Source organism: Mytilus galloprovincialis, chromosome 7 (genome assembly GCF_965363235.1).
Source record: "Mytilus galloprovincialis chromosome 7, xbMytGall1.hap1.1, whole genome shotgun sequence".
NCBI lineage: Eukaryota > Metazoa > Mollusca > Bivalvia > Mytilida > Mytilidae > Mytilus > Mytilus galloprovincialis.
In genome coordinates, this window is record NC_134844.1 from 42,944,600 (window position 1) to 42,971,903 (window position 27,304).

The 27,304-nt window shown below is 32.3% G+C and overlaps 2 protein-coding genes across 3 annotated transcripts in view; one reads left to right on the plus strand and one right to left on the minus strand.

Moving 5' to 3' along the window:
• Nucleotides 1-1,597: 1,597 nt before the first annotated feature.
• LOC143083052 (farnesyl pyrophosphate synthase-like) lies at nt 1,598-19,376 on the minus strand. 2 transcript variants are annotated; one of them, XM_076259187.1, is made up of 9 exons: nt 19,259-19,376; nt 15,299-15,499; nt 8,704-8,838; nt 6,331-6,411; nt 5,682-5,804; nt 4,438-4,602; nt 3,609-3,686; nt 2,442-2,576; nt 1,598-1,892 (listed from the first exon to the last, which is right to left on the minus strand). In XM_076259187.1, exons 2-9 carry the CDS (start codon nt 15,467-15,469, stop codon nt 1,692-1,694), a joined length of 1,089 nt encoding a protein of 362 aa, XP_076115302.1. In that variant the 5' UTR covers nt 15,470-15,499; nt 19,259-19,376; the 3' UTR covers nt 1,598-1,691. The 2 variants fall into 2 exon arrangements, with proteins under 2 accessions (XP_076115302.1, XP_076115304.1); XM_076259189.1 differs by having other exon boundaries at nt 19,344-19,368.
• A 6,429-nt stretch (nt 19,377-25,805) lies between these two features.
• LOC143083053 (sulfotransferase 1B1-like) overlaps nt 25,806-27,304 on the plus strand; it is a 37,772-nt gene continuing 36,273 nt past the window's right edge. The window contains exon 1 of the mRNA XM_076259191.1: nt 25,806-26,444. Coding sequence (XP_076115306.1) covers nt 26,261-26,444 — 184 coding nt within the window. The 5' untranslated portion in view covers nt 25,806-26,260. The remainder of the gene's footprint in view (nt 26,445-27,304) is intronic.

Below are 27,304 nucleotides of genomic sequence, written 5' to 3' on the forward strand. Positions count from 1 at the left end.
CCCTATGGGAAATGCATACAAATATAAAAAAGAAGATGTGGTATGATTGCCAATGAGACAACTATCCACAAAAGACCAAAATGACACAGACATTAACAACTATAGGTCACTTTTGACTTTTTTGACATGGCATGAATGTTCCTTATGAGGTGCTGACCAAGTGTTGTTACTTTGTAGCCGATCCATCATCCAAGATGGCCGCCAGCAGGGGACTTAGTTTAACATAGGACCCTATGGGAAATGCATACAAATATAAAAAAGAAGATGTGGTATGATTGCCAAAGAGACAACTATCCACAAAAGACCAAAATGACAGAATTTTTCATTATACTAATGAACTCAAAATCGTTCAAATTTTTTTTGTCGTGTTTTGAAATCCCGGACCTGCGCAGAAATGTACAATTTACTTCCTTTTTCCGGTCTCGTTTGTATGAAACTTTGAGTAAAATATATATTTATCAGTCTAGTATAAAATAGGAAGGAACGCGCAATACCAATTTCATTTTTAATAATTCATTGATATGAAAAAACGTTACCTGATGATAGCGTTTCTTTGTTTACATTGCATATGACGTCATAATTTAAATAACGTCACAACTAAATCCCTAACAACAGAACCAAAATCGGAAACGTTACGGTATTTCCGTTTCTTTTTTTTTAAACAAATATTTTTAAAAGTTACAAAAAAATAATTCATACAGACTTCGTCCCCATTTACAGGTAATGCCTGCCTCATATTATAGGGTTATTGCATGAATATTGGGGAATATTGTCCCGAGTAGAATTTTATATTGCACAAGCTTGCGAGTGCAATATATGTTCTACGAGGGACAATATTCCCCAATATTCATGCAATAACTCTTTTATTGTATAGCAATATAATATTTGAAAGTAACAATTGGTTTAAACTAAGATTTAAACGTTGATGACGTCATGAATTTTGAAGATTTATTGCACTAGTGCAATATTAGAATTTATTGCACGCTAACTTTTGGTTATGTTCAGTGGGAAATATTATATTGCTATACAATAATACCTAACACTGAATCCTGTGGAAAGTTTCATGGTTCTTGGAAACATTAACAAACTAGAACTAGAACTAATTTTCAAATCTTTGATTTAACCTGGCTTGGTTTCAAATTTAACAAAGCCATGCACTTTAGACACCAAGGCAGTTTCTTGACATCTCATATGTAGGTATAGATAACAGGTAATCACTATACACCACCCATGTATAAGTCTATTGCTGTCAATCACTCACTTGAGATCTGAATACCGGTATTTTGTTTTGAAGTTTCAATTGATTGATTTTAGGAAACAGCACAGTTAAATTTGCTTTTCTACACTTTTTTGGCAGAACAAAACCATGGCTGTGAAGAGCCTGTGTCGCTCACATAGGTCTTTAGGCATATTCAACAATGAACACTCTCAAAACTTGTAACCTAGAAAGATGATTATTGTGAGAGGTCTTTGAAGGATGGATATAATGCTTGATTGACATTGTAACATCCCCAAAAAAATCAAGCAATTTCAGGAATAGACTGACATGATGCTTCAAATGATTCCAAATAATGAGCAGACAAGTAAAAACAAAACATTCTTATCATAAAAATTGTGTTCCTTATAAAACTCATTGGACTACATTGCACAATTAGACATTAAATAACATTTAAACCCTTTCATTCATATCATCACTTTTGTCTTTTGTAAATTTTATATGCAAATGACGTAAAAACTTCTTTCGGTAAAATATCACAATTTTTATCTATGAGATTCATTAATAATTTAAAGCTATTTTCTTCATAGTCTGAATAAACTGTTTGTAGATCTAGTTGTTCATATAAATCTTTGACTTTCTCAATCTTAGTAGGATCATCACATCCATAGTTGTTCTGCAAACAAAAAGAAAAAAAATTATGAAAATTATCATCTAACATGTTTAACATGATAATGTTTGGTTCATTTTGACTCATTTTTTTTTTCAATCATATTTAATTTGTATTATCAATGTATACATTCTGATAAATATGTTATGTACTGATGTAAAACTCAAATTGTAATAGATGTTTCTAAAAAACCAGGAGAGATAGTTTCTTTAAAGAAAACCATGTCACAAGTTACTTTGTGAAATAAGAAAGAAGAAAAAGCCTTGATCTTTCAAAGAAAACATTTTTTTTATAAAAGTATGAATTTATTAGTTAAAGTCCTGTACCCCACTCTCGTCTTCAATATTAACCTCTAAAAAAGTTCTTCATTCCTAGATACACAATAAATCTTGTAGCAAGAAGGAGCAATGCTGAGGCTCTTTCCATGAAAATCTTTAATACGACAAAGCTGATCACAAGTTTCACGGAAATGTTCATGCTTTCACAAGTAATTTATTTTGTATTTTTTTTTTTGTGAAAATGAGTCCATGATCTTTATCACAGTAATTTTGTTACCTGTAGTTCAGTTCTTTGTTCCTTGCTGACTCTCTTCAATGCCTGTATTACTAACCAGGAACATTTATTGTCTTGTATATCTGTTCCTATTTTGCCAATAACTGAAGGATCTCCAAAGCAATCTAAATAGTCATCCTGTAAAATAACAAACAGTACTTTTAACATTGATCACACACTTTATTAGAAAAAGTTCATTTTATATATAGCAGTTTGACAACACTAGTTTTAATCATTGAGAAATTTAATATTTAATTAATAAAATGTGATTAAAACAATCAGCTGATTATTACAGAGTTATCTCCCTGTAGTGTTATGTACCACCTTAAGATTATTACAGAGTTATCTCCCTGTAGTGTTATGTACCACCTTAAGATTATTACAGAGTTATCTCCCTGTAGTGTTATGTACCACCTTAAGATTATTACAGAGTTATCTCCCTGTAGTGTTATGTACCACCTTAAGATTATTACAGAGTTATCTCCCTGTAGTGTTATGTACCACCTTAAGATTATTACAGAGTTATCTCCCTGTAGTGTTATGTACCACCTTAAGATTATTACAGAGTTATCTCCCTGTAGTGTTATGTACCACCTTAAGATTATTACAGAGTTATCTCCCTGTAGTGTTATGTACCACCTTAAGATTATTACAGAGTTATCTCCCTGTAGTGTTATGTACCACCTTAAGATTATTACAGAGTTATCTCCCTGTAGTGTTATGTACCACCTAAACTGATGGTTCTGTACTGGAATCTAAACAGTTGTCCTTATATATGACTATAAGCTACATTAAGATCAGTAACACCCGAACTTTACACATTTTTCGCTGAAACAGTCTGGTCGGAAACATCTTGATTTCAATAAGTACTATTCAAAACTATGGTTACTGTAATCAAAAAAAGGTTTTCTTATTTTTTTTTGTATTGTTGGGTTGCTCTACATTTTAAGTGTATATGAAACATCTAATAATACTTACATGTAAATTTGACAATGATTCTGTTGAATTAATAGGATTTAACTAATCATGGAAACTCAACATTATTTGTTAAGTCACTGAACAATGCAAATGAGGTCACAGATAACCAATAATTGGTATAAATTACACATACACCTTTTACAATAAATGCAAAAATAAGGTGATTTCAAAGTATATAAAATGTATGTTTACCTGTACTTGGAAGAATGTACCCATCTCAATCAGAATTGTTTTAGCCTTTGAGTGTACATCTTCATCTGTTATACCAGCCTGTAAACAATACATACATGTACATTGCGTAAAGAGATTACTTACTTTCAAAAATTCTCGAAATATTAATATACAAATTTGTCTTCTATAATATTGGATTTGCATAATATCACCTTTTATTCTGGTTTGAATATCGGTGAAAACATGCAAAAGTAGCTAAAAATGCTGAATTTGTTTTTATTCACAATCCTCCTTTTAAGCTAATTTGATCCAAAGGCAGACCAGCCAACTATCCTGATTGTCATGCCTAAATCAGTATCAAATTATTAGGTTCCCTGAAACAAGCCAAAATCCTGATTTTCATAAGTTCTATCCAAATATTTGATGGTTCCATATTTTGAATTGTTTCAAAGGGAGACAATTGTGATCAATGATAATTAGCAAATCAAATTCAAGATATCCTGTGATCCTGTTTGTTTTCACCAGCCTTTATGTCAGAACGATAAACACCCTGATCATAGTGAAACTACTTTTCTCTTGCACTAAGATTTTTATACTACCACAGAAAAGTTAGTCTGGTTTAATTCAGAGGCTGATTGACAAATTCACTCATAGAGGATATCACATTTTGCAAAGTTTAAAATAGAGAATGCCAAGTTCACCATAATGCCTGAATTCAAATGCATTCAAAGACTGTACAATTTCCTCAGAATTCTTTCACAGGGTAGAACACTTCCAAATCTATCAGTAATTTCATTGTATGATTAACTACATGTTACAATGTGTTAAGTGTAAAGATTTGTCTATTTACCATATACATAGCTAATGCTACAGGCAGATAGAAGGAGTAATATGCTGTTTTCCACTTCACTATAGCATTGTACCTCTCTTCTGTAAACTTAGTAAAGTCTACTTTACCATCAATAGGGGATGTAATTAGATCTAAACACTGTCCCATCACTGTGTGCATGGAGATCTGAAATAGTTTAAAATACTTTCACTATTATTTGGTAACTGAGATCAGATCTTGACATTTTCTCATAACGGTTTGCATGGAGTTCTATAAACATAAACTTTCAACATATTAAAACTTGAGGCTCTAGAGTGCCCATGCCGCTCACATAAATCTATGTGCTTCTTAAATCAATTGGCAATCTCCAATATAGTTAAGGGACGACATCAAAAGTTTAATGTAGGATAAAAAACTTAATTCACATAGTTTTTTCGCTGACCCCCCTACCCCCCTTCTTACCTTAATTTGGGAAAAATTGATTTACCTATATGGATATATGTAAAATCAATTTTAGATTAACAAAACTTGCAGCAATGTTGAACCACCCCCCCCCCCCCACCCCCACCCCCACCCCCACCCCCACCCCCAAACTATTCGATTTAAGTTTTTTATCCTACATCGATCTTTTGATGTCGTCCCTAACTAGAAAATTATTCATGACTTATAATTCTTTTTTGTTGAACATGTTGAACTTGTATGGCTGACCATTTCTGATTACAATATCTCTGGTTTATCTTCAAAAGCTCTTGCCCAAAACACAAAAAAGAATAAAAATTGTCACTTTTAGGGCAATAACTCCTAACAGAATACAACTGACACACTAAACTAAATGTACATGTATGCTGACCTATTTGCAGATCTTGGTGATCATTTTTGTATTTTTTTAATTGATGTACCTAAGGAATTCTTCAAGTTAAAAGACCATAAAATAGACATGTTATTTTTCTATTTTCCTAGGCAACTTACCTTCTCAGTCAAGTAGCTTGAAATGGAAAATAATCACAATAAAAAAGATCAAATAAAATTGAGAAAGGAAATGGGGAATGTGTCAAAGCTACAACAACCCGACCATTGAGCAGACAACAGCCGAAAACAGGCGCAAAATTGGGGCGGGGTTAAACATGTTTATGAGATCTCAACCCTTTAGGCACATTAAAATTCAGTTCAAGAGAAGTCTGAGTCCGATGTCAGAAGATGTAACAAAAGAAAAGACTACTAGCAGTTCAAGCAAATTTAAGAAAAATTGTAAAAATGATGTCTACCTGATGAAAAAGTTCTACAAGATCAATATAGTATGGTTTCTTCCTGAAGTAATGTTTAAGTATTTCATAAACACAGGCTTCTAAATATATAGCGTCATTAACAGCTATCAATCCAACATTATTCTGAAAGTAGACAAGTCTCATATAAATTAAAAATTATTTCACATTATTCAACAAGGTAAATTGTCACATGACTTAGATAGTTTCCTTTTAAAATTAGTCTCACTGTGTTTAAAGAGGTGTTTCAACAAAATAGCATTTTCTTGTTAATTAAACACAATTTCTATCTTTAAAACATCATTCATTTAACTTTGAACATATTTCTCTCTTAAACTTTTTGATTCTGACAGTCAAAGTTTAGTTTGAATTAAATTCCTACTTAAAATGACATTATTTCTTGTCATCGGCCTATTGACTATACATTGTATTTTAAAACAGACAACCCCACCTGAAGTACAAAAATTCATAAATTTCTTAAATAAAATTAAAACTTGGTTCCTAGATTTTTATACCTAAGGAATATAGGAATGCTGTTTTAATAGTTTCAATGAAGTTTAAATTCAGAAAATACCACTGCATATATATTAAATTTACATTTTATTTCTAGCTTTCGAACATATATTCTGATGAAAAAGGCAACTGTTTTTACCTGTTTATACCAGCATGGCTTTCCTCTTCTAGTTATAGATTTATCCATGATGTCATCAGCAACTAAGAAATATGCCTGAAGCTGAAAAATTTCCATAAAAATAAATGAAATGCTCATAACTATATATGATTATCTTTCTCATACTTCCCCCTAGATCTACTCTTATTTTGAAATCATTTTCATATCAGAGCAAAAAAAATAATAGAAAATTTTATATAATTTTTACTTGATCCACTAGTACTATGTAAGTTTTATAAATGTATAATTTGGTGTTTTCTTTTTGTTGTATACATGGTATATGCTATAAATACCAAAACAAATTTAAACCAGATGCTCCGCATGGCGTAGCTTTATACGACCGCAGAGGTTGAACCCTGAACGGTTGGGGCAAGTATGGACACAACATTCAAGCTGGATTCAGCTCTAAATTTGGATTGTGATTAAATAGTTGACACAGCATAGGTTTCTGACACAGAATGAATGTGTTCTAATGAACTTAAATTTTTTGTTTTCTCTTAGAGCAATTCACTATGCTGTTGAATATTAATCCTCTCAAAAAAATGTTTGAAGAAATTTTCTTTTTTATTTATGAAATTTCAAATGAGAAAAATTGAACCCAATTTTTTTAATCACATCCCCCTTTCCCTTATTCCAAAACTAATCTCAATTAAAATTTCTAATGGAGTTTGCAACAATAACTACTCATTTAAATACATCATAAAATATTAAGATGTAAAAAAACTGCTTGTTATCACTGAATGGTAAAGATTATTTTAATTTATCAGTTGGTAGTAAAAAGTGAATATACATTGTATATAGTATATAACAAAGATTTAAGTTGATTCTGGACAAAGAAAGATAACTCCAATTAAAAAAAAATCTTGCTATTGCACAATATTTTGCAATTAGATATTTCTTGCTTACTATTCTGGACAAAGAAAGATAACTCTAATTAAAAAAAAATTTGCTATTTCACAATATTGTGCAATTAGATATTTCTTGCCATTGCGCAATACTGTGCAATTGAAAAGACTTGCTATTGCACAATACTTAATAAAATATGAAAACTGGGCCCATAATAAAAAATCTAAGTACATTTTTGGATTCAGCATATCAAAGAACCCCAAGATTTCAATTTTTGTTAAAATCAGACTAAGTTTAATTTTGGACCCTTTGGACTTAAGTGTAGACCAATTTGAAAACAGGACCAAAAATGAAGAATCTACATACACAGTTAGATTTGGTATATCAAAGAACCCCATTTATTCAATTTTTGATGAAATCAAACAAAGTTTAATTTTGGACCCCGATTTGGACCAACTTGAAAACTGGGCCAATAATCAAGAATCTAAGTACATTTTTAGATTCAGCATATCAAAGAACCTAACTGATTCATTTTTTGTCAAAATCAAACTAAGTTTAATTTTGGACCCTTTGGACCTTAATGTAGACCAATTTGAAAACGGGACCAAAAGTTAAGAATCTACATACACAGTCATGACAGTTAGATTCGGCATATCAAAGAACCCCAATTATTCAATTTTGATGAAATCAAACAAAGTTTAATTTTGGACCCTTTGGGCCCCTTATTTTGTTGGGACCAAAACTCCCAAAATCAATACCAACCTTCCTTTTATGGTCATAAACCTTGTGTTTAAATTTCATAGATTTCTATTTACTTATACTAACGTTATGGTGCGAAAACCAAGAAAAATGCTTATTTGGGTCCCTTTTTGGCCCCTAATTCCTACACTGTTGGGACCTAAACTCCCAAAATCAATACCAACCTTCCTTTTGTAGTCATTAACATTGTGTTTAAATTTCATTGATTTCTATTTACTTAAACTAAAGTTATTGCGCGAAAACCAAGAATAATGCTTATTTGGGCCCTTTTTTGGCCCCTAATTCCTAAACTGTTGAAACCAAAACTCCCAAAATCAATCCCAACCGTTCTTTTGTGGTCATGAACCTTGTGTCAAAATTTCATAGATTTCTATTTACTTAAACTAAAGTTATAGTGCGAAAACCAAGAAAATGCTTATTTGGGCCCTTTTTGGCCCCTAATTCCTAAAATGTTGGGACCAAAACTCCCAAAATCAATACCAACCTTCCTTTTGTGGTCATAAACCTTGTGTTAAAATTTAATAGATTTCCTTTCACTTTTACTAAAGTTAGAGTGCGAAAACTAAAAGTATTCGGAAGACGACGACGACGACGACGACGCCAACGTGATAGCAATATACGACGAAAATTTTTTCAAATTTTGCGGTCGTATAAAAATACTATTATATGAATAACATGTTTTTCTAAGGACCTTAAACATATTCATTTGAATCTACATATGTATATTATCAACAGTATTATAGTTTTTACCCATTCTATACACCATCCTAGAATTCTTGCTAGTTTTATGTCCTCATTGGAAACGTCTTTTACCAGAAGTTTGTATGTTGTTACTACTGAGATTCCACGATTTTTTTTACCAAATGGTACATTGTATTCAGAGACCTACAAAAAATTGAACTTCATACAAATCAAGATTGAAACATACATTTGTTAATTACTGAAAAACAAAATATATTTGGCAAACAGGAATTATGCACACCTAACAATTAAATGTTAAAAATTGTTGACAGGGATATAATAATAATTATGCATATAAATATGAGTTTTTTATATCAACTTTTAGTTGTCATATGTCATAAATGTAACTGTCAGATATAAAATTAGGGTTTTTTTTGTGTGTTTTTTCTTCAAGTTTTCATCTGAATGTAGGATATCAATATGTTTATAGTATCTGTGTCATACTTGTAGTCTGTCTACATGGTCTATTTGAATAACATCAGTTAAAAGAATTATTTTAATACAAGATAACATTTCTAATGTTTCTGGTTTTGATTTGGATTGTTGACTGCTTGCAATGTTTATAATAAAGTACATGTATTAAGATTTGTGGCTTTCCTTTAAAATGTTTACAAATTACAGATAAAATTTAAGCGTAGTGTTTTGTTCATGCTAAATTAAGCAGCTTCCATCTTTTTATATTTGTATTCAATGTCATTAGAGAAGATATAAGAAGAAACTATACTGTATATGTTCCAGACCGTACGAGTATTTGGACCGTACGCGTACGGTCTGGACCTTATGCGTACTTTTTCAATATACGCATACGGTCGGACTAATATTAAGAATTTGGTCAAGTTTATTAGATACAAATGTATATAACAGATCAACATAACTTTTATCTCAAATTTACATAAAAAGTTGAATAGTTATTGAAATAAAAGCTTAATATTTTAACTATTTGTAAAAAATCAGGCTTATTTAATCTGTTAATCTCCTGTACTTAGCATGTCAGTAATTCATTAATTACAGCCCAGTATGCTCATTGACATTGAAGTTATCGGAAGTAAACATAATGTGGGAGGACAATTGTTTTAGAATATTTAGGAACTTTACAAAAAATGCATATGCAAAGGAACATGCATGAACAAAACATGTTAATGTTAAAAATATATGACGTTCCTTGTGGAAGCAAGTGTCATCTTGGGCCAGAGTAACAAAATAGGATTTACGGATATAAAATTAAACAAAATTTTATATTTAATGTTAATTGTTCGCTTATTCACTTTCTCCATCTAATTGTAATAATAACAATTTGTATAACTAAAAATAAAGATTTTGATAAATGTTCGTTAACATTTAACCCATATGATCCCAAAACATGTATGGTCAGCTGGACCGTACGCGTACGGTCCAAATACTCGTATGGTCTGGAACATATATTTATAACATAATAATAATGCTTGGTCTTTGAGACGTCCTTCTGCTTAAGATGTCAACGTTTAAAACACTGTTAAATATATTAGCTAAAGCACTGTCTATTTTACACTGACAATTACTTCGCTAATTTAATGTAATTGCTTGAATAATAATACATGCAACACCTAAATTCCTATGTTATTAGTTACATTGATTACTGATTACATGTGATTACATTACAATTCAGCTGATTATGATTACACCATGTCTGTTTACAACATAAAGTCTACAGACAGGTCTCTATCACTGATCTAATAGATAATTATATATAATTACATAACTAAGAAGTTTCAAAGTCAATAGACCATGACTTAAATAAACATTTTCATCCTCTTCTTTCGGCATTTAGGTAAGGTTTTGGTTGCAAAACTGCACTTATAAAATAATAGAAGACTGGAAAAAAGCTCTGGATGAGAACAAATTTATTGCTGCAATTTTGATGGATCTATCTAAAGCATTTGATTGTTTACCACACGATTTACTTTTACTTAAATTGGAAGCATACAGTCTGTCTAAAAATCCCCAAAATTATTAAAAAGTTATTTAGAAAACAGAAAACAATGCATTAAAATTGGAAGTTCTTACAGTGAATGGGATCGTATGTTTAAAGGCATACCACAAGGGTCAATTCTTGGTCCAGTTCTTTTCAATGTCTTCATAAATGACATATTTCATTTTGTACAAAAAAGCACTATTTATAATTATGCTGATGACAACACTGTATCATACAGTGATCAGAATTTAGATAAAGTTGTTGAAAGTTTAGAAACTGATAGTTTAAATCTAATAAACTGGTTTTCTATAAATTTAATAAAGGCTAATCCTGACAAATTCCAGGCTATAGCCATTGGGAAAAAAAACCAAATAAACATAATTTGATATTTGATTTAAATGGAAACAAAATTTTTTGTGAAGAACATGTTAAACTTCTTGGAATAACTATAGACTCGGACTTAAATTTTAACAATCACATATCTGAAATATGTAACAAGAGGCTCTCAAGAGCCTGAATCGCTCACCTTGATTCTTTCGGTTAAATCTCTCATCAATGATTATTTTGGCTTTTCAATTTATTTATATGTTTTTTGGATCGTCCTATTTTCTTCAAAAGCCAAAAAAAATAATCATTTTCTCCTATGTTCTATTTTAGCCATAGGAGCTATGTTTCTTGACATACAAGGAAATAAAATATAAAATTTATACTAGATACTCTGAAACTCATTTAGCCTAAGTTTGGCTGAAATTGATACAGCAGTTTCAAAGGAAAAGATTTTTTAAAGTAAGTCAATATGATGAACAAATTGTGAAAAAAGTCTTTAAAGGCCAATAACTCCTTAAGTGGTCAATTGACAATTTTGGTCAATTTGACTTAATTGAAGATCTTACTTTGCTGAACATTATTGCTGTTTACAGTTTATTTCTATCTATAATTATATTCAAGATAATAAACAAAAACAGCAAAATTTCCTTAAAATTATCAATTCAGGGGCAGCAACCCAACAACAGGTTGTCTGATTCATCTGAAAATTTCAGGGCAGATAGATCTTGACCTGATAAACAATATTACCCAACATCAGATTTGCTCTAAATGCTTTGGTTTTTGAGTTATAAGCCAAAAACTTCATTTGACCCCTATGTTCTATTTTTAGCAATGGCGACCATGTTTGTTGATAGATCATAACTTCGGATACAATTTACAAACAAGATACCCTAAGGAACATTCAGTTAAAGTTTGGAAGTATTTGGCCCAGTAGTTTCAGAGGAGAAGATTTTTATAAAAGATTACTAAGATTTACGAAAAAAGGTTAAAATTGGCTATAAAGGGCAATAACTCCTAAAGGGGTCAACTGACCATTTCTGTCATGTTGACTTATTTGTAAATCTTACTTTGCTGAACATTATTGCTGTTTACAGTTTATCTCTATCTATAATAATATTCAAGATACATGTAATAACCAAAAACAGCAAAATTTCTTTAAAATTACCAATTCAGGGGCAGTAACCCAACAACAGGTTGTCTGATTCATCTGAAAATTTCAGGGCAGATAGATCTTGACCTGATAAACAATATTATCCCATGTCAGATTTGCTCTAAATGCTTTGGGTTTTGAGTTATAAGCCAAAAACTGCATTTGACCCCTATGTTCTATTTTTAGCAATGGCGACCATGTTTGTTGATAGATCACAACTTCGGATACAATTTACAAACTAGATACCCTAAGGAACATTCAGTTAAAGTTTGGAAGTATTTGGCCCAGTAGTTTCAGAGGAGAAGATTTTTGTAAAAGATTACTAAGATTTACGAAAAATGGTTAAAAATTGACTATAAAGGGCAATAACTCCTAAAGGGGTCAACTGACCATTTTCGTTATGTTGACTTATTTGTAAATCTTACTTTGCTGAACATTATTGCTGTTTACAGTTTATCTCTATCTATAATAATATTCAAGATAATAACCAAAAACAGCAAAATTTCCTTAAAATTACCAATTCAGGGGCAGCAACCCAACAACAGGTTGTCTGATTCATCTGAAAATTTCAGGGCAGATAGATCTTGACCTGATAAACAATATTATCCCATGTCAGATTTGCTCTAAATGTTTTGGTTTTTGAGTTATAAGCCAAAAACTGCATTTGACCCCTATGTTCTATTTTTAGCAATGGCGACCATGTTTGTTGATAGATCATAACTTCGGATACAATTTACAAACTAGATACCCTAAGGAACATTCAATTAAAGTTTGGAAGTATTTGGCCCAGTAGTTTCAGAGGAGAAGATTTTTGTAAAAGATTACTAAGATTTACGAAAAATGGTTAAAAATTGACTGTAAAGGGCAATAACTCCTAAAGGGGTCAACTGACCATTTCCGTCATGTTGACTTATTTGTAAATCTTACTTTGCTGAACATTATTTCTGTTTACAGTTTATCTCTATCTATAATAATATTCAAGATAATAACCAAAAACAGCAAAATTTCCTTAAAATTACCAATTCAGGGGCAGCAACCCAACAACAGGTTGTCTGATTCATCTGAAAATTTCAGGGCAGATAGATCTTGACCTGATAAACAATAATACCCCTGTCAGATTTGCTCTAAATGCTTTGGTTTTTGAGTTATAAGCCAAAAACTGCATTTGACCCCTATGTTCTATTTTTAGCAATGGCGACCATGTTTGTTGATAGATCAAAACTTCGGATACAATTTATAAATTAGAAACCCTAAGGAACATTCAGTTAAAGTTTGAAAGTATTTGGCCCAGTAGTTTCAGAGGAGAAGATTCTTGAAATAGTTTACGACGACGACAGACGACGACAGACGACGAGACGACGGACGACGACGGACGCCAAGTGATGGCATAAGCTCACTTGTCCCTTCGGGACAGGTGAGCTAAAAAGGCATCAAGTAAATTAAATATTCTAAAAGGTATGGGTAAATATTTAAATAGGCTAGGTAGGTTAACAGCATACTACTCTTTCATACTTTCGAATTTTAACTATTGTCCAGTAATTTGGCACTACTGTAGTGAAAAAAATTCTTTTAAAATGGAAAAAATTCAAGAAAGAGCTCTAACATGTCTAAGATTCATTTATGAAGATTATAATATTCCTTACGAAAAACTGCTAGCAAAATCTAAATTTAAAAATAAGAAGAATAAAAACAATTGCAATAGAAACATTTAAAATAATTCACAAAAAAAGTCCGAGCTACCTTCATGATTTGATTGATATAAAAATTAACAAGTATGATTTCAGATCACAGGAAACAGCAGTACTCCCAAGAGTTCGAACTACTACATTTTTGTGTAAGTATGGCTTAAGATCGTTTCGCTATAATGCTGCACAAATCTGGAATAAGCTACCGAACAATTGTCGAATGGAAACATCTTTTGACCAATTAAAAAAATTGGTACATTAAACATGGGAACCAAGTAACAGCTCATGCCAGTGCAGTGCATGCATATAGTGTTTATGCCTGTTTTATTTTACTTTTATTTTTGTGTGACTATATCATGTATATGATTTGTGCAATCTTATTAATAACTTGTGCTATGTTTTAAGTGTACTATATATACTTTTAACTTAAATATGTCATTTATGGTATCTTACTATGCATTATATGTTTAAAATTGTGTTGTTTTCATGACATAAAATTGTATGTGTGTATTGTATTGTGTGTGTGTGTGTTGTTTTTTGTTATTAAGTCGATTTGAAAAGCTCTAGTGTGTTATGTAGTTTATTGAATATCGACTCTAAATAAAACTTTGAATCTTTAATCTTGAATGACTGAGGGGACAGGACAACATATCCTCAATGTAATATCTATAATACTAAAATTACGAGGCCCAATTTATCAGCCGGCATCAGGTAAAAACGACATATCAAAGAATTCAACTTTATATATAGCTAATATAGGACAATTGTGTAGATTAAAAACTACACCACTCCAGACCCTTTTGTTTTCCACATAATTAATATTGCCAATAATTAACAAGTTCCGGGTCGAATCCGGTACCGATACCAAAAGTATATGCACCTGTTACCCATTACCTTATCTGTACGTTCCGCATCTAACAGGCGCACCACCAAATGGTGTATTTGATTTTACTATATACACGGGTCATAATCACAAAGTCGACACAACTAAATTCAATCATTGTCAAATTGTTCCCAATTGTAGTTTTTTAATTAGTAAAACTTTCTAAGATAACAATACGAATACTAAAAATTTGGACTAAGGCGTATAGGTACAGTTTTCAATTTGTAGCGGGCATGATGCAAAACAGCGAATAAAAGATTTGAACTTTATTGGACAATGCTGTTGATTAAAAAATACTCAATTCCAGGACCTGAATATTACCAATAATTGAAAAGTTCCAGGTTGACGGGTTCAAACAGAAAGATTTGAAAGCAGAGAAAACTGTGTATCTTATAATCGATAATCGGCACGACTTTACCAGATGACAATACCAATACTAAAATAAGGCTTACGCATAGTTACATGTATATACTTTAATTCAGTCACTGACCCGCGATATCACGGGTGTGTTCTAGTCTATACTATAATGCAGTCCTAAATCACCCTGATTTTACATGTAGGACAGGATCACTAGTATGAGTTGTATTATTAAATATTGTATACTGTACCTCTTTAAACCAATTTACAGCATCAGTAATTTCTTTATTGTCTGACCATCTCTGGTGCAAGATATTTACAATTTCAGGAAAGAGATCATCAAACTGTTCCAGTTCACTGGGTTCTAATCTTTGAACTTTCCTTGGAATTTCTGATGTCTCATCATGTCCATTTAAAGCCATTATTACATGTATCTGTGTATTGATGTTTGTCTGTGAAGAAACGAAACTAACTACATGTACATTATTTTCCATTTGGAAGTTATAAAATGTTCACATGGTAAGGCCAAATAAAAAAAGTATGTGTGGTTCCAGTTACATCTGAAAAAAGTTAGGGTAGGAAGGTAAGGATTTTTTTTTATTTTATGTTTTTTTTTTACATTGAGTCTATGGGAGCAACATTCTGACTTTAACAGTGCTTAATGAAAAATGACAATAAATTTTTTAGGGTAGGCTATTTTTAAGCCAAAAAAGTAGGGACGATAGGGTTACTGGAACCACACATATACTTTTATTTGGCCTAATATACATGTATGTATATAAATAAATTGTTTTATTTTTCTTTCTCTCTATCTAGTTTAAAACAAGGCCACAATTAAAAAAACATTTGGTTTGCCCAAACCCTACCCAAAGGTTGAGACAGTGGGTAGGTAGGTAGGCATTTTCTCTTTTTTTTTTCAAAAGAGAAATTGAAGTATCGGGTGTCTATTAGTCTTCATGCCTATCTGAATAAAAAAAAACTTCTTCAAATCAATTAAATAAAAGAATTTGAATAGGCAGCTTTTTTCTGGGTAGTAGCGTTTGGGCAAACAAACCTATTCTTTTTTATGGCCCAACTAGCTAGCCATTCAGGCAAAATATCATGATATATAAGTTGTAAGAAAGAGAAATTCATTTGTTGAAATTCTGTTTTTACACAAGAAATTTTAAACTGCGGGTCTGGATTGGGGGTTCCTTCATTTCTGTATTCTTAAATATTTTAGGTCATTTTTCTCTGTTCTTTAATTTATAATCATGTATAATATATATGTCCATTATTCTGTCATGTCTGTATTCTTTAAATTTAAGTACCTCATCATTCTCAATCTTTATTTTTTGTATAATTTTTCTCTATTCTATAAAATTTTTGCCATGGTCGGAAATGGAAACTAAAATTTAGCAACTTTTCCATTTGTAAAGGAGCATAACTCTAGTACAGTTAAAGTGACATTTCCAAAATTCAACCTTGATTTAGTGTTTTGCGGTAAAAAGCATTGTGTAAAAGTGTCATTACATTTGGTTGAGGCAAACTTAAGTTAGATAACGGAAAGCAATTTTAGGACATACATGTACATTCAGACGGATAAAGGTGAAACTCAATGCCCCCTCTGTTATGGCAGGGGCATAAAAAAAGGTTATTATTTTTTCTACTACAAAATGTATCTATAAACCAAATCTTACATTTTCAGGACCGAATTCAGGTCTATAGTGTAACCCCTTGGAATCATATTTTGATAATGTTTAAAAATGTGTTTTTATAAGAAATAATTTGGAAATTCCAGAAACCTGAATCACTTTTGACCTGGGACTATTTTATAGGAACATATGTAGATTTGTTCATTTATTACATCAGTAGGCTAGCTTTTATTATCATTTTCTGAATACCTGCAGTTTAGATGTTTTAAATGTTATTACAATATTACTGTTACTAAAGATTTTTGAATTTATACAGTGTTGAACTTTTAATTGACTTTAGTGTTTATGTTCACTTTCAAGAAAGAATTCATTCCGACTACACCAGGATTCATTTTTTTATGTGACCAGGATTCATTTTTTTATGTGACCAGGATTAAAATTCCCTTTATCACACTACATTACAGTACATGTACAAAATGTACCAGTAGATTTCTAGACTTACTAACATGTACAAAATGTACCAGTAGATTTCTAGACTTACTAGCGTAATCCTGTTAAAGTGTATCATTTGTCGTCCTTGTATAAATGAAAGGCACTATAAACTGAAACTTATACATCCAACACACCCAACAAAACAGCACAAACATCACATATATGTTAGACTCAGATCGACGTCCGGTCTCTAATCGACGTCTGTTCCTCAAATAGACGTCCTTTTCACAAATCGACGTCCAAATGTGACTTCACATTCTCAAATCGACGTCCAATATTTTGATACTCAAATCGACGTCTAATGTGACGTCGTGTGTTGCCAAAACGACGTCCTATTGATTGTAGTCGTCTTTAATCGATGTTCAATTTCCGTAAATAATAAATTACTGAACTTAATTTACACTTATACATATAAAATTGAGAATGGAAATGGGAATTTACATGTTTACTAGGGTTCTTATTACAACTTAATTTTCAAATATTTATACATACTTTCCATATAGCTTGTTTTCAACTCGAAATAGGTAACATGCATATTTTAATGTTTATCTTGATAAAAGTTATCCCAATCGATGTACATAATAGTGTGTCATTCCTATTCATATTGATAATGAGAAAGCAACCCAACGACAAAGAAAACCAAACGACATATAGGAGCATTATCTAATGTGCAACAATAGACAAAATAAAGAAGTACACTGGGGCAATTGTTTTGAGAGTATTTTAATTTCGGACTCTATAGGACATTTTTAACAAATTTCTGATTTTTACACCTGGAGTGAAATGTATACGCTAAAAAATGGCATTATGTTTTATGTTGTGCTGTTACTCCACTGTTCTAGGTTAAGTGCTCACACACATGTTTAACCTTGACATATTCTTTATGGGCCTGTAGTGTAGTGGCTTTCGATGATTTATGGCTGTCATATTTGTTTTTCGGAAGAAAAAAAATATAAATAAGTGGGGTCCGTGAATTTTCCAATTTTAATTGTTTATATTATTCATATTGTGATTTTTTTATAGCCTTTGTGGTATGCTTTTTTTATCATTGTAGAAAGTCATACGGTTGCCTATAATTGCTCACATCCATTTTATTTGAACTCTGGTGGAAAGATTGGATATCATACCACATCTCCTTAGTTTTATGTAATCTCTAAAAGTTTGAAAATTGATATCACAACCTGTTTACATACTTATTCTAGCATGTAACAAACATATTATGTTTGGAGGTCTAAATGTTTCAGCTGCTGTCGGTTTAGTTCAATTTGGTTTTCTGGGTCTAAAACGGACGTTTATTAAAGTGCTAAAAATTGGACGTCGATTAGAGAAGCCAAAACAATGGACGTCGATTAGATAGGCAAAAAAATGGACGTCGATTTGGACGTCGATTTGAGGAACGGACGTCGATTAGTGCCCGGACGTCGATCTGAGTCTTACATACATGTATATACCCACTTTAGTCTTATAATATTGATATATATCAGATAAATTGTTCCCAGGACTTAAATTAATTGAGCGTTAAACTGATGTTATAAAATTCCATGGGGAGGGAGAGGTTCTTTGGGTTGGAACTCCCCTCTTTTTGATGAGCAATGCATTTGAATAACTCATAGGTAGGGGTCCCAGAAAATATCAAAATAGCCTTGCCAGACGTCATTATTATTTGAACTAGTTGGACCCCTCCACTTTTAGCTACAGAAGTGAAGCTCTTAGGTCCTTATGGTCCGCAAATAGTAATCAAAAAATAACATAAGGACCTAAGAGCAACGGTTTCGCAGCTACTCCCCTTTATCATGGGTTGGACACACCCCCCCTTTTTAAAAATGACTGGATCCGCCCTTGATAAGACAAAACTGTGGGCGATAATCGAATAGTCAAAAACCAACTTATGTCTTGCTGACAATATAATGTTTTAAAAATACATTACAATGTTATGACGAAAGCTAACAGTAACACGTTTCCGGAGGTTCACTCTGCCCCATGCAGGGCCAGACCCACAGGGAGTCTGATTATCGACCCCCATAACCCCTGCCGAAAATTCTGCTTCCTATCATTACCTGCTTGGTTATGTTTATTTTTACTGACCTCTTTAGTTTGTTTGTATACAATTATGAATTCTTAGAACTCATTCCTTTCAACTTTCAAAACAGAAAAAACTGAGTCTTGTTACCTCTGTGAGTCAATCATGAATTAACGCAGCGTGTACAGGGAACGAGAATATAAATGAAAGACTAAAATTAACTCGGATGATGATTGGTTTATTCTGCTTCTAAAAATACACAGAACTTTGCGGTGTTTTCCTACAAAGAAGTTTAACTCGTCCCTACAACATTTCGTCCTTTTCAGAAACCAATGAAGGTCGTTGCATCAAAAAAGAAATATGGGACCATCAGCAAGAATGTCATTCTTTTTACATTTTTTTTTTTTTTTTTTTTTTTTTTTTTTAAATTTAAAATATATTTAGACCGTGGCCCCAATGAGACCCACTCCACAGGGGTCAGTTCTTGGACCAAGTATCTTCTTGTACTATATTAACGACGTTTATTTGCAGACACCACAATAGTTTATTTGGCAATAAAATCAAATTCCGATGTATCCATATAACTAAAAGATCTTGACAAACTGGCATCGTGGGAACTTAGTGGAAAATGGCATTCCACCTAGATAAGTATAATATGTAATTTCAGTCACCAGAAATAAAACAAAAATAACCGACCTCATTTAACTACACATTACACAATCATTCATTAGCACATGTAACAACAGCAAAATATCTAGGGGTCACCGTCAGTTCCAACCTTAAATGGAATGTGCATCCGTAAACAACCGCTATGCAAGAAAGCTAATAGCATACTAGGCTTTCTAAGGAGGAACATGAACATATTAAGCTCAACATCCATTAAAGAGCAAGCATATAAGTTCCTAGTAAGACCATCATTAGAGTATGCTTGCTTTGTAGTTGAGATCTATACTTCCAACAAGACATAGACTTTAGATGGCATTGAACAAGTTCAAAGGAGGACTGTGCGTTTTGTTACCAACGAATACATAAACATCTCAAGCGTTGGTAACACGGTCAACATCTTGGATAGCGCAATCTCTCTGACAGAAGAAAAGACTCCAGATTGGTAATGCTTTATAAAATTGAACACGGAAAGGTTGAAATACCTAAAAATAATAAATTTATCCAACAAAAAAGACAACAAGACATTATAATTCGAACAGCTTCCAAATTCCATCCTAATGAAAACACAATACAGAGAATCCTAATTTTTCGTATTAAAAAAAAAAAAATTGTATATTTATCAATCTATGTCTTGTCGTAAGTTTCTTTCTGTGACATACTGTTGAATTTGTTGAAGGCGGTCACTATATGGTAGAATAGAATAGAATAGAATAGAATAGAATAGAATAGAATAGAATTCTTTGAAAAAGAAATAAAACTGATATTTTTTTCCGTCGATAAGATCTTTGTAATTAAAATAGTGAACATTGTTTATTAACAATTTTGTGTAAGGGGTAGATTAAGCGCCGACACACATATTTAACCCGACACATTCTGTGTGCGTCTGTGCACAGTCAAGAGCATACACTTCGTGTGTTGCTGTATATCATATAAAAAAGAAGATGTGGTATGATTGCCAATGAGACAACTTCAACAATGAGCAAAGCCCATACCGCATAGTCAGCTATAAAAGGCCCCGATAAGACAATGTAAAACAATTCAAACGAGAAATGAAATAAAAATGAACAAAAAACAAGTATGCAACACACAAACGACAACCACTGAATCACAGGCTCCTGACTTGGGACAGGCACATACATAAATAATATGGCGGGGTTAAACATGTTAGCGGGATCCCAACCCTCCCCCTAACCTGGGACAGTGGTATAACAGTACAACATAAGAACGAACTATAAAAATCAGTTGAAAAGGCTTAACTCATCAGATGGACAAAAATACAAGTGGACGTGACCTGTCCTTGAAGGCATAAAACTTTGCTCGGTGCTCGGAGCACAAAAATCATGCTCGAAACATGAAATCCAGCAATTTGATTGGTTGATTTTCGAGTCTGAGTACAAAAATCATGCTCGAAAGTTTTATGACCGTGAGGCCTGGTACTTATATATCCCGACACAAAAAGACACAATGAACAGATCTGAGAGATATTTGTTTCTCGTGTCATTGTTTTGGAGATTCGGCATAGTGGAAAATTTGACATAAGAAATGCATGTTATATACTAGGGATCTGCTCATGATTTTGTCCTGAGTACCCATGTAGGAGGTAAATCCTAGTTGAATATCTTCAAACAAGAACAATCATAGATAAATTGACTTTCCTTTTTTGAATGCCTACATTTACTAGTATAATTTGATTCGAAAAGGCCTACCATGGGCATTTTACAGTTTGATTGGGTAATCACGGTTTATAATTCTGTACTTTCTACCTAACATCTAATAAGACATCAAAATATATAATACTAGTAATTTCCAACAATTTATCACATAAGTGTTAATGCCTAATATTTGTGATTTCGATAAGTTTTTTTTTTACCGAACTTGGCTACCTGTGAGAGTATTGTACGGTTGGTCTAATTTGGTGTGATTTTGGGAAGTGTTAGGCCTAAATATATCCAACTTTTGATTGATAAGACAAGCCGAGAATTTAGTCTGCAGACATGGTCGAGACATGTACGTATATATATATATATGCACTTTGATGCAAAACTTTGGAAACGATGTGTAAACGTTACATCAGTGAGTAATGGGCTGGTAATAAGTACTTGTCCTTTATTTTCTTTTATTAACCAACTAAGTACATTATTGCCAAAAATGACTGGTTATTAAAAATAACATATTTTCTGTAATGGCCCTGTTTTTTTCTGTAATGGCCCTGTTTTTCTGTAATGGCCCTGTTATTTCTGTAATGGCCCTGTTTTTCTGTAATGGCTCTGTATTAATGCCCAACTTGTCTGTATTTAGCCCAGTTAGGGTTTTTAATAAAGTTAATAAAATTAAGCTGTAAAGAGTATAATACCTTTTTGTATTTTATTTAATTTAGTAACCAGTAACAAACATTAAAGAACCATATAAAGGGATCACTGTTCATCCTGTCTTTCAACTTAATATCGTGGATATTTGGTAAATGTATATTTAAATCTTGATCATGGTGAAGTACAAATATTTTTTTTTCAAACTAAACTGTCATTAAAAGAGTAAGAAAGTACATCAAGTTGGCAGCAACACATACACTTTTTTCAGTTGGTTAATAAATGTATTAAGAAATGGGTGTTTTTATAATGGCCCTGTTATATGTCCTTGGTCAGTAATAATGGCCTCGGATGTCTGTAATGGTCCTCGGCGTTGCCTCGGGCCATTACAGACCCTCGACCATTATTACAGACCTTGGACATATAACATATAAAAATACCCATTCATTAATACTATAGTTATATATTTCTGTATGGATTATCCGAGCCTTCCTATACTAAAATGATAAGCAATAAAAACCATCATTTTTTTCAAAATATGGTCAAAATACAGGGGATAAAGTTTTTATTTCTGTATATGGAAAAGGTGGGTTCAATTTTTTTTATAATTTCAAAGTGGGGGAATCAATATTCCATGTACATGTAAATAAAAAGTTAACATACTTCAAAAGACAAAATGTCAAATAGAACATTACAACAGTCAAATGGAAATATATGTTTACCACCAATCATATACATGTACAATTAAGTAAGATATCACATGAAAGTTTACAGACTCAATGGAGATTTCCATATGACCTAATGTAAAACTTAGTTTACTGATGCAGCGTTCAAGAGAGGGACATATGATTGATCCCTATTAGTAAACAATGTGTTGTTACTAGTTCAAAAGGTTTACATTTTAATGTATATTTTTACAGAGTTACTTAAGACAAGTTTCCTTTAATAGCCCAATAAAGAAAATTCGAAAAAAAGTCAGAAAAAGCTTTCATAAGCACTGGCTTGCTCTACCTACTAATATTCATGATAGAGTCCTATTTCAAGGCAATTATTCCTCCTAATATGGTTTTGCATGTTTTAAAAAGTTAAGCGTTTTATACGACCGTAAAAAAATTTTTGCGATTGATATTATCATATCATGTCGTCGTCGTCCGAAGGCATGTGGGTTTCGCACAATAAATTTAGTATAAGTAAATAGAAATCTACTACACAAAGTTTTTGACCACAAAAGGAAGTTGGGGATTAATTTTTGGAGTTTTGGTCCCAACAGTTTAGGAATTAGGGGACGAAAGGGTCCAAAATTAAACTTTGTTTGATTTCATTAAAAAAACGTTTTTGGAGTTCTTTGATATGCTGAATCTAACCGTGTATTTAGATTCTTAATTTTTGGTCCCGTTTTCAAATTGGTCCACACTGAAGTCTAAATGGTCCAAAATTGAACTTTATTTGATCTCTTGGGGTTCTTTGATATGCTGAATCTAACCATTTATTTAGATTTTGGATATTGGACCATAAAGAGAAATTTTTAAGTTTTTAAGCTTAAGTTCTTAGACCACATTCATTCTGTGTCAGAAACCTTTGTTGTGTCAACTTTTTAATCACAATCCAAATTTAGAGCTGTATCAAGATTGAATGTTGTGTCCATACTTGCCCTAACTGTTCAGGGTTCGACCTCTGCGGTCATATCAATCTGTGCCCTGCGGAGCATTTAATTTCATACAAATGGGGGAGTCATATTTTAAAAATGTTTTGACGAGGAGGGGGGATCAAATTAAAAATAGTAAAATATTAGGGGGGGGGGGTTAAGAAAATTTTACATGTTTGATTTCAAAATGACCAGCCCCCCTCTCAGGTCAAAAATAATTAGTTCCTTATCCACATTTTTACTGTTTGCAACAACATAATTTAATTGCAACTGCAGAACAATTGAATGTTAATTAAACACTAGATATAAATTGATTAGCTTCAAATACTAGCTCCACCTAGCTGTGTCATTCAAAGTATTTAGTACGTTTCTTTTTTTATACATTTTTACCCGAATTTTAAATTGTTGCTTAGTTTAAATGAACCGTCGTCTAAAAGATTAAACCAATTAAGCGTCCTTGAACTAAATATTCAGCAATGTTTATATATTATGCATCTTGGGTGACTGATTTTATGTCAACACGTAAAAAGATTGAAAAAATCATTAATCCATGCAGTGGTAACTTGTTTTGCTAAATCACACAGAGCAAGTGGTTGGACTTAGATAATCAGATAAGTAATATAACATGCCTAAATTGTACATTAATTATAAGAAGTGTCTTTTGTACTTATTTTTATTATTTTAGTGATCTTTGTTGTTATATGATTTGACTTTGATGTATTGAAGACCCATTGGTGGCCTAAGGCTGTTTTCTGCTCTTTGGTCGGGTTGTTGTCTCTTTGACACATTCCCCGTTCCAATTCTCATTTTTATTCTTATATTAAATTTATGTCTCTGGTGCTCGTAACCACCTTGCTTTGCTGCGTTTATCCCCCGCAACTAAATGTTAGGGGGTGGTGCATATGGTTTTATCTGTATCCGTCTGTCCTTCCATCCTCCTGTCTCATTATGGGTATATAGTTATTCCAGATAACTCTGCCTACAGTTTGAATGCTAGGCCGAAGTTTTCATGCACTTTGCTGGTTGTTTTTAAAAGTATTATATATTAAAGATGTGCAAGCAGCATGTGGTTAGGGTTTAGATTTTTACTGATATTCGCTCTTTTTGGAGTTAATTTAACTTTGTCATTTTTGGATTATATATATATTGCATAAGAGGTGCATATGCTATAGCGTTTCCAGAAAACACCTCATTTGTCCAGTCAAACACAGATTTTACCTCAAACTAATTGCAAAATAAAATGTTTTAGTTCTAATCTATAGCATTATGCCCTTTGTATACACAGAAAAAAGTCCCATAAAATCTAACTTGAGGAAATTTAAACTCAAAATCAGCATTTTTAATTTCCTATGGAAATTAACAGTGGAAGGGGAAATAACTCTTGCAAAAATGAGTCTTTTTTGGTCAGTTTTTGGTTGTTTTTCTTGAAATTTATGTAAAGTGTGATACTTTGATGGGGTTATAAGTTTGTAGTTGACTATATTATATAATCTTCTGCTCATGAAATGTACAAAACCGAAGTGTTATGGGTAGTTTTATTTTTTTCGTGCGTTTTTCACTAAAGAAAATGCAAACTTGAAGCTTTATAACCATTTTGAAAAAATAACGTGAAAATGTGGTATTGTTTATACTTGTATGTTAAAATTTTTTCGGCAACTAACTTATCTAAAGAAACTTTAAACCACAAAAATAAAAATACCTGCTTAATTATTTTTATTAAATTTGAGATTCTTTACCTTGACATGTTGAAAAATTCAATCAATGTTCAACTAATGAGGGTTTGGATGGGGTTAAATGGTTAAAGAATAATGCCCTTAAAAATGAAGATTAGAGAATAAGGGGCAAAAAAATGAAGATTAGAGAAATGCGTGGTCTAATTGTTTGAAGATTAGAGAAAAAAGGGGTCAATTTTTTGAAGATTAGAGAAAAAAGGGGTGAAAATTAAATGTTTACATAACAGACCCCCCCCCCTTCTCCATCCAGACCCTCACTAATGAATTACGAAATGTAGATTATAGCTTGATAAAATATATGAAAACACCTTTAGAGTTGTTTGTTATACTCTAAAGACCGCTAAAAAATCAAAAATCAGTACATTCTGATGAATAGAAGCGTTAAAGTTATAATTTTGTATCCATTTTATTGATATTTCTGCCTTTTTGCAAGAGTTATCTCCCTTTTCAATGCAAATCTCCATAGCAATTTTGAATGGTGATTTTCTAAGTCTTCCTCAAGTTAGATTTTATGGGACTTTTTCTGTGTTTATTTGGGGTATAATACTAAAGATTAAAACATAAAAATCTTATGTTGCAATTACGGGTTAGGGTCAAATTTATGCTAGTTTGACTGGACTACATACAGTTCAAATGCTAGAAAGTTTTCACTTTGCTGGCTGTTTGTACATATTTTGAAGGTGTGCATGTGGTATATTGAAGTTTTTGTTTTTAAGGATGTCAGAAGCAAATATTGAAGCATTCCTGGCTGAGGAGCCAAGCCCATTGCTAGTTTACCAAGATATCAAATTACCATCCTTTTTACCTCTAAGAGGGGATGGACTTGAGAAGAGAATGAAAGAAATTACGGAATTTAACTTCCTTGAAAGCGACATACTAATATGCGGTTATCCGAAATCAGGTGACATTATTATAATAAATACTGTATTTATACATAGACAATAATAGTGCATTGACTTGACATATCAACGATATAAGGATGAGGCTTAGAAACGGGGAAATGCGAGGCTCTGCCGAGCTTTTTCCCCGTTTCGGGCCGAATCCTTATATCGTTGATATGCAGGCGCGTAGCTCCCTATACGCTAACACGCAGTTGCGTGCACATCGGTTTGGCATGCAAAAAAAATTATTGCAAAATTAAAAATTTATAAATTAAATTTTAAAGGAAACACATATGTTGTCACTTTTTTAATTGATGAAATGTCATTAAATCACGGCATTTGGTTTCAAAATAGAAGTTTTATTGGAGATCATGCATGACAAAATCGGACAGTATTAAACTTGTATCTTTCACAAGATTTGAATTTGTTATACTCAGTCTAATACATGTAGTTTCGGAGCACATTTTACAGAGTACGGTTTATCTGTTTGGAATGAGATGTACCAATCGGCATTAGATTTATCAGAACCCTTCGATATCGTTGAAATTATGCCACGGCGATGTGCTCGACGGACTACCAGAGTCACTCATCCTGCAAACACGCCAAAACAGTATTGGAAAGTCTCATTATATTTTGTGTTTATAGACCATATACTAATGGAACTGGACAGTGGAGTCGCGTCGGGTATTATCAGAAAATCGCTTCTTTGTGCCGTATCTGCTTCCTCGTGTTGTAGGAAATATAACAAATGAACAAATCTCAACATTGTCTGAGACATACGAAACTGACCTGGTATGTAATTTTGACGAATTCAATTGGGAGGTCGCTCGATGGCGAGCACGTACACTGGTTTATAACATCTCGCGAGTGCTACCGTGGA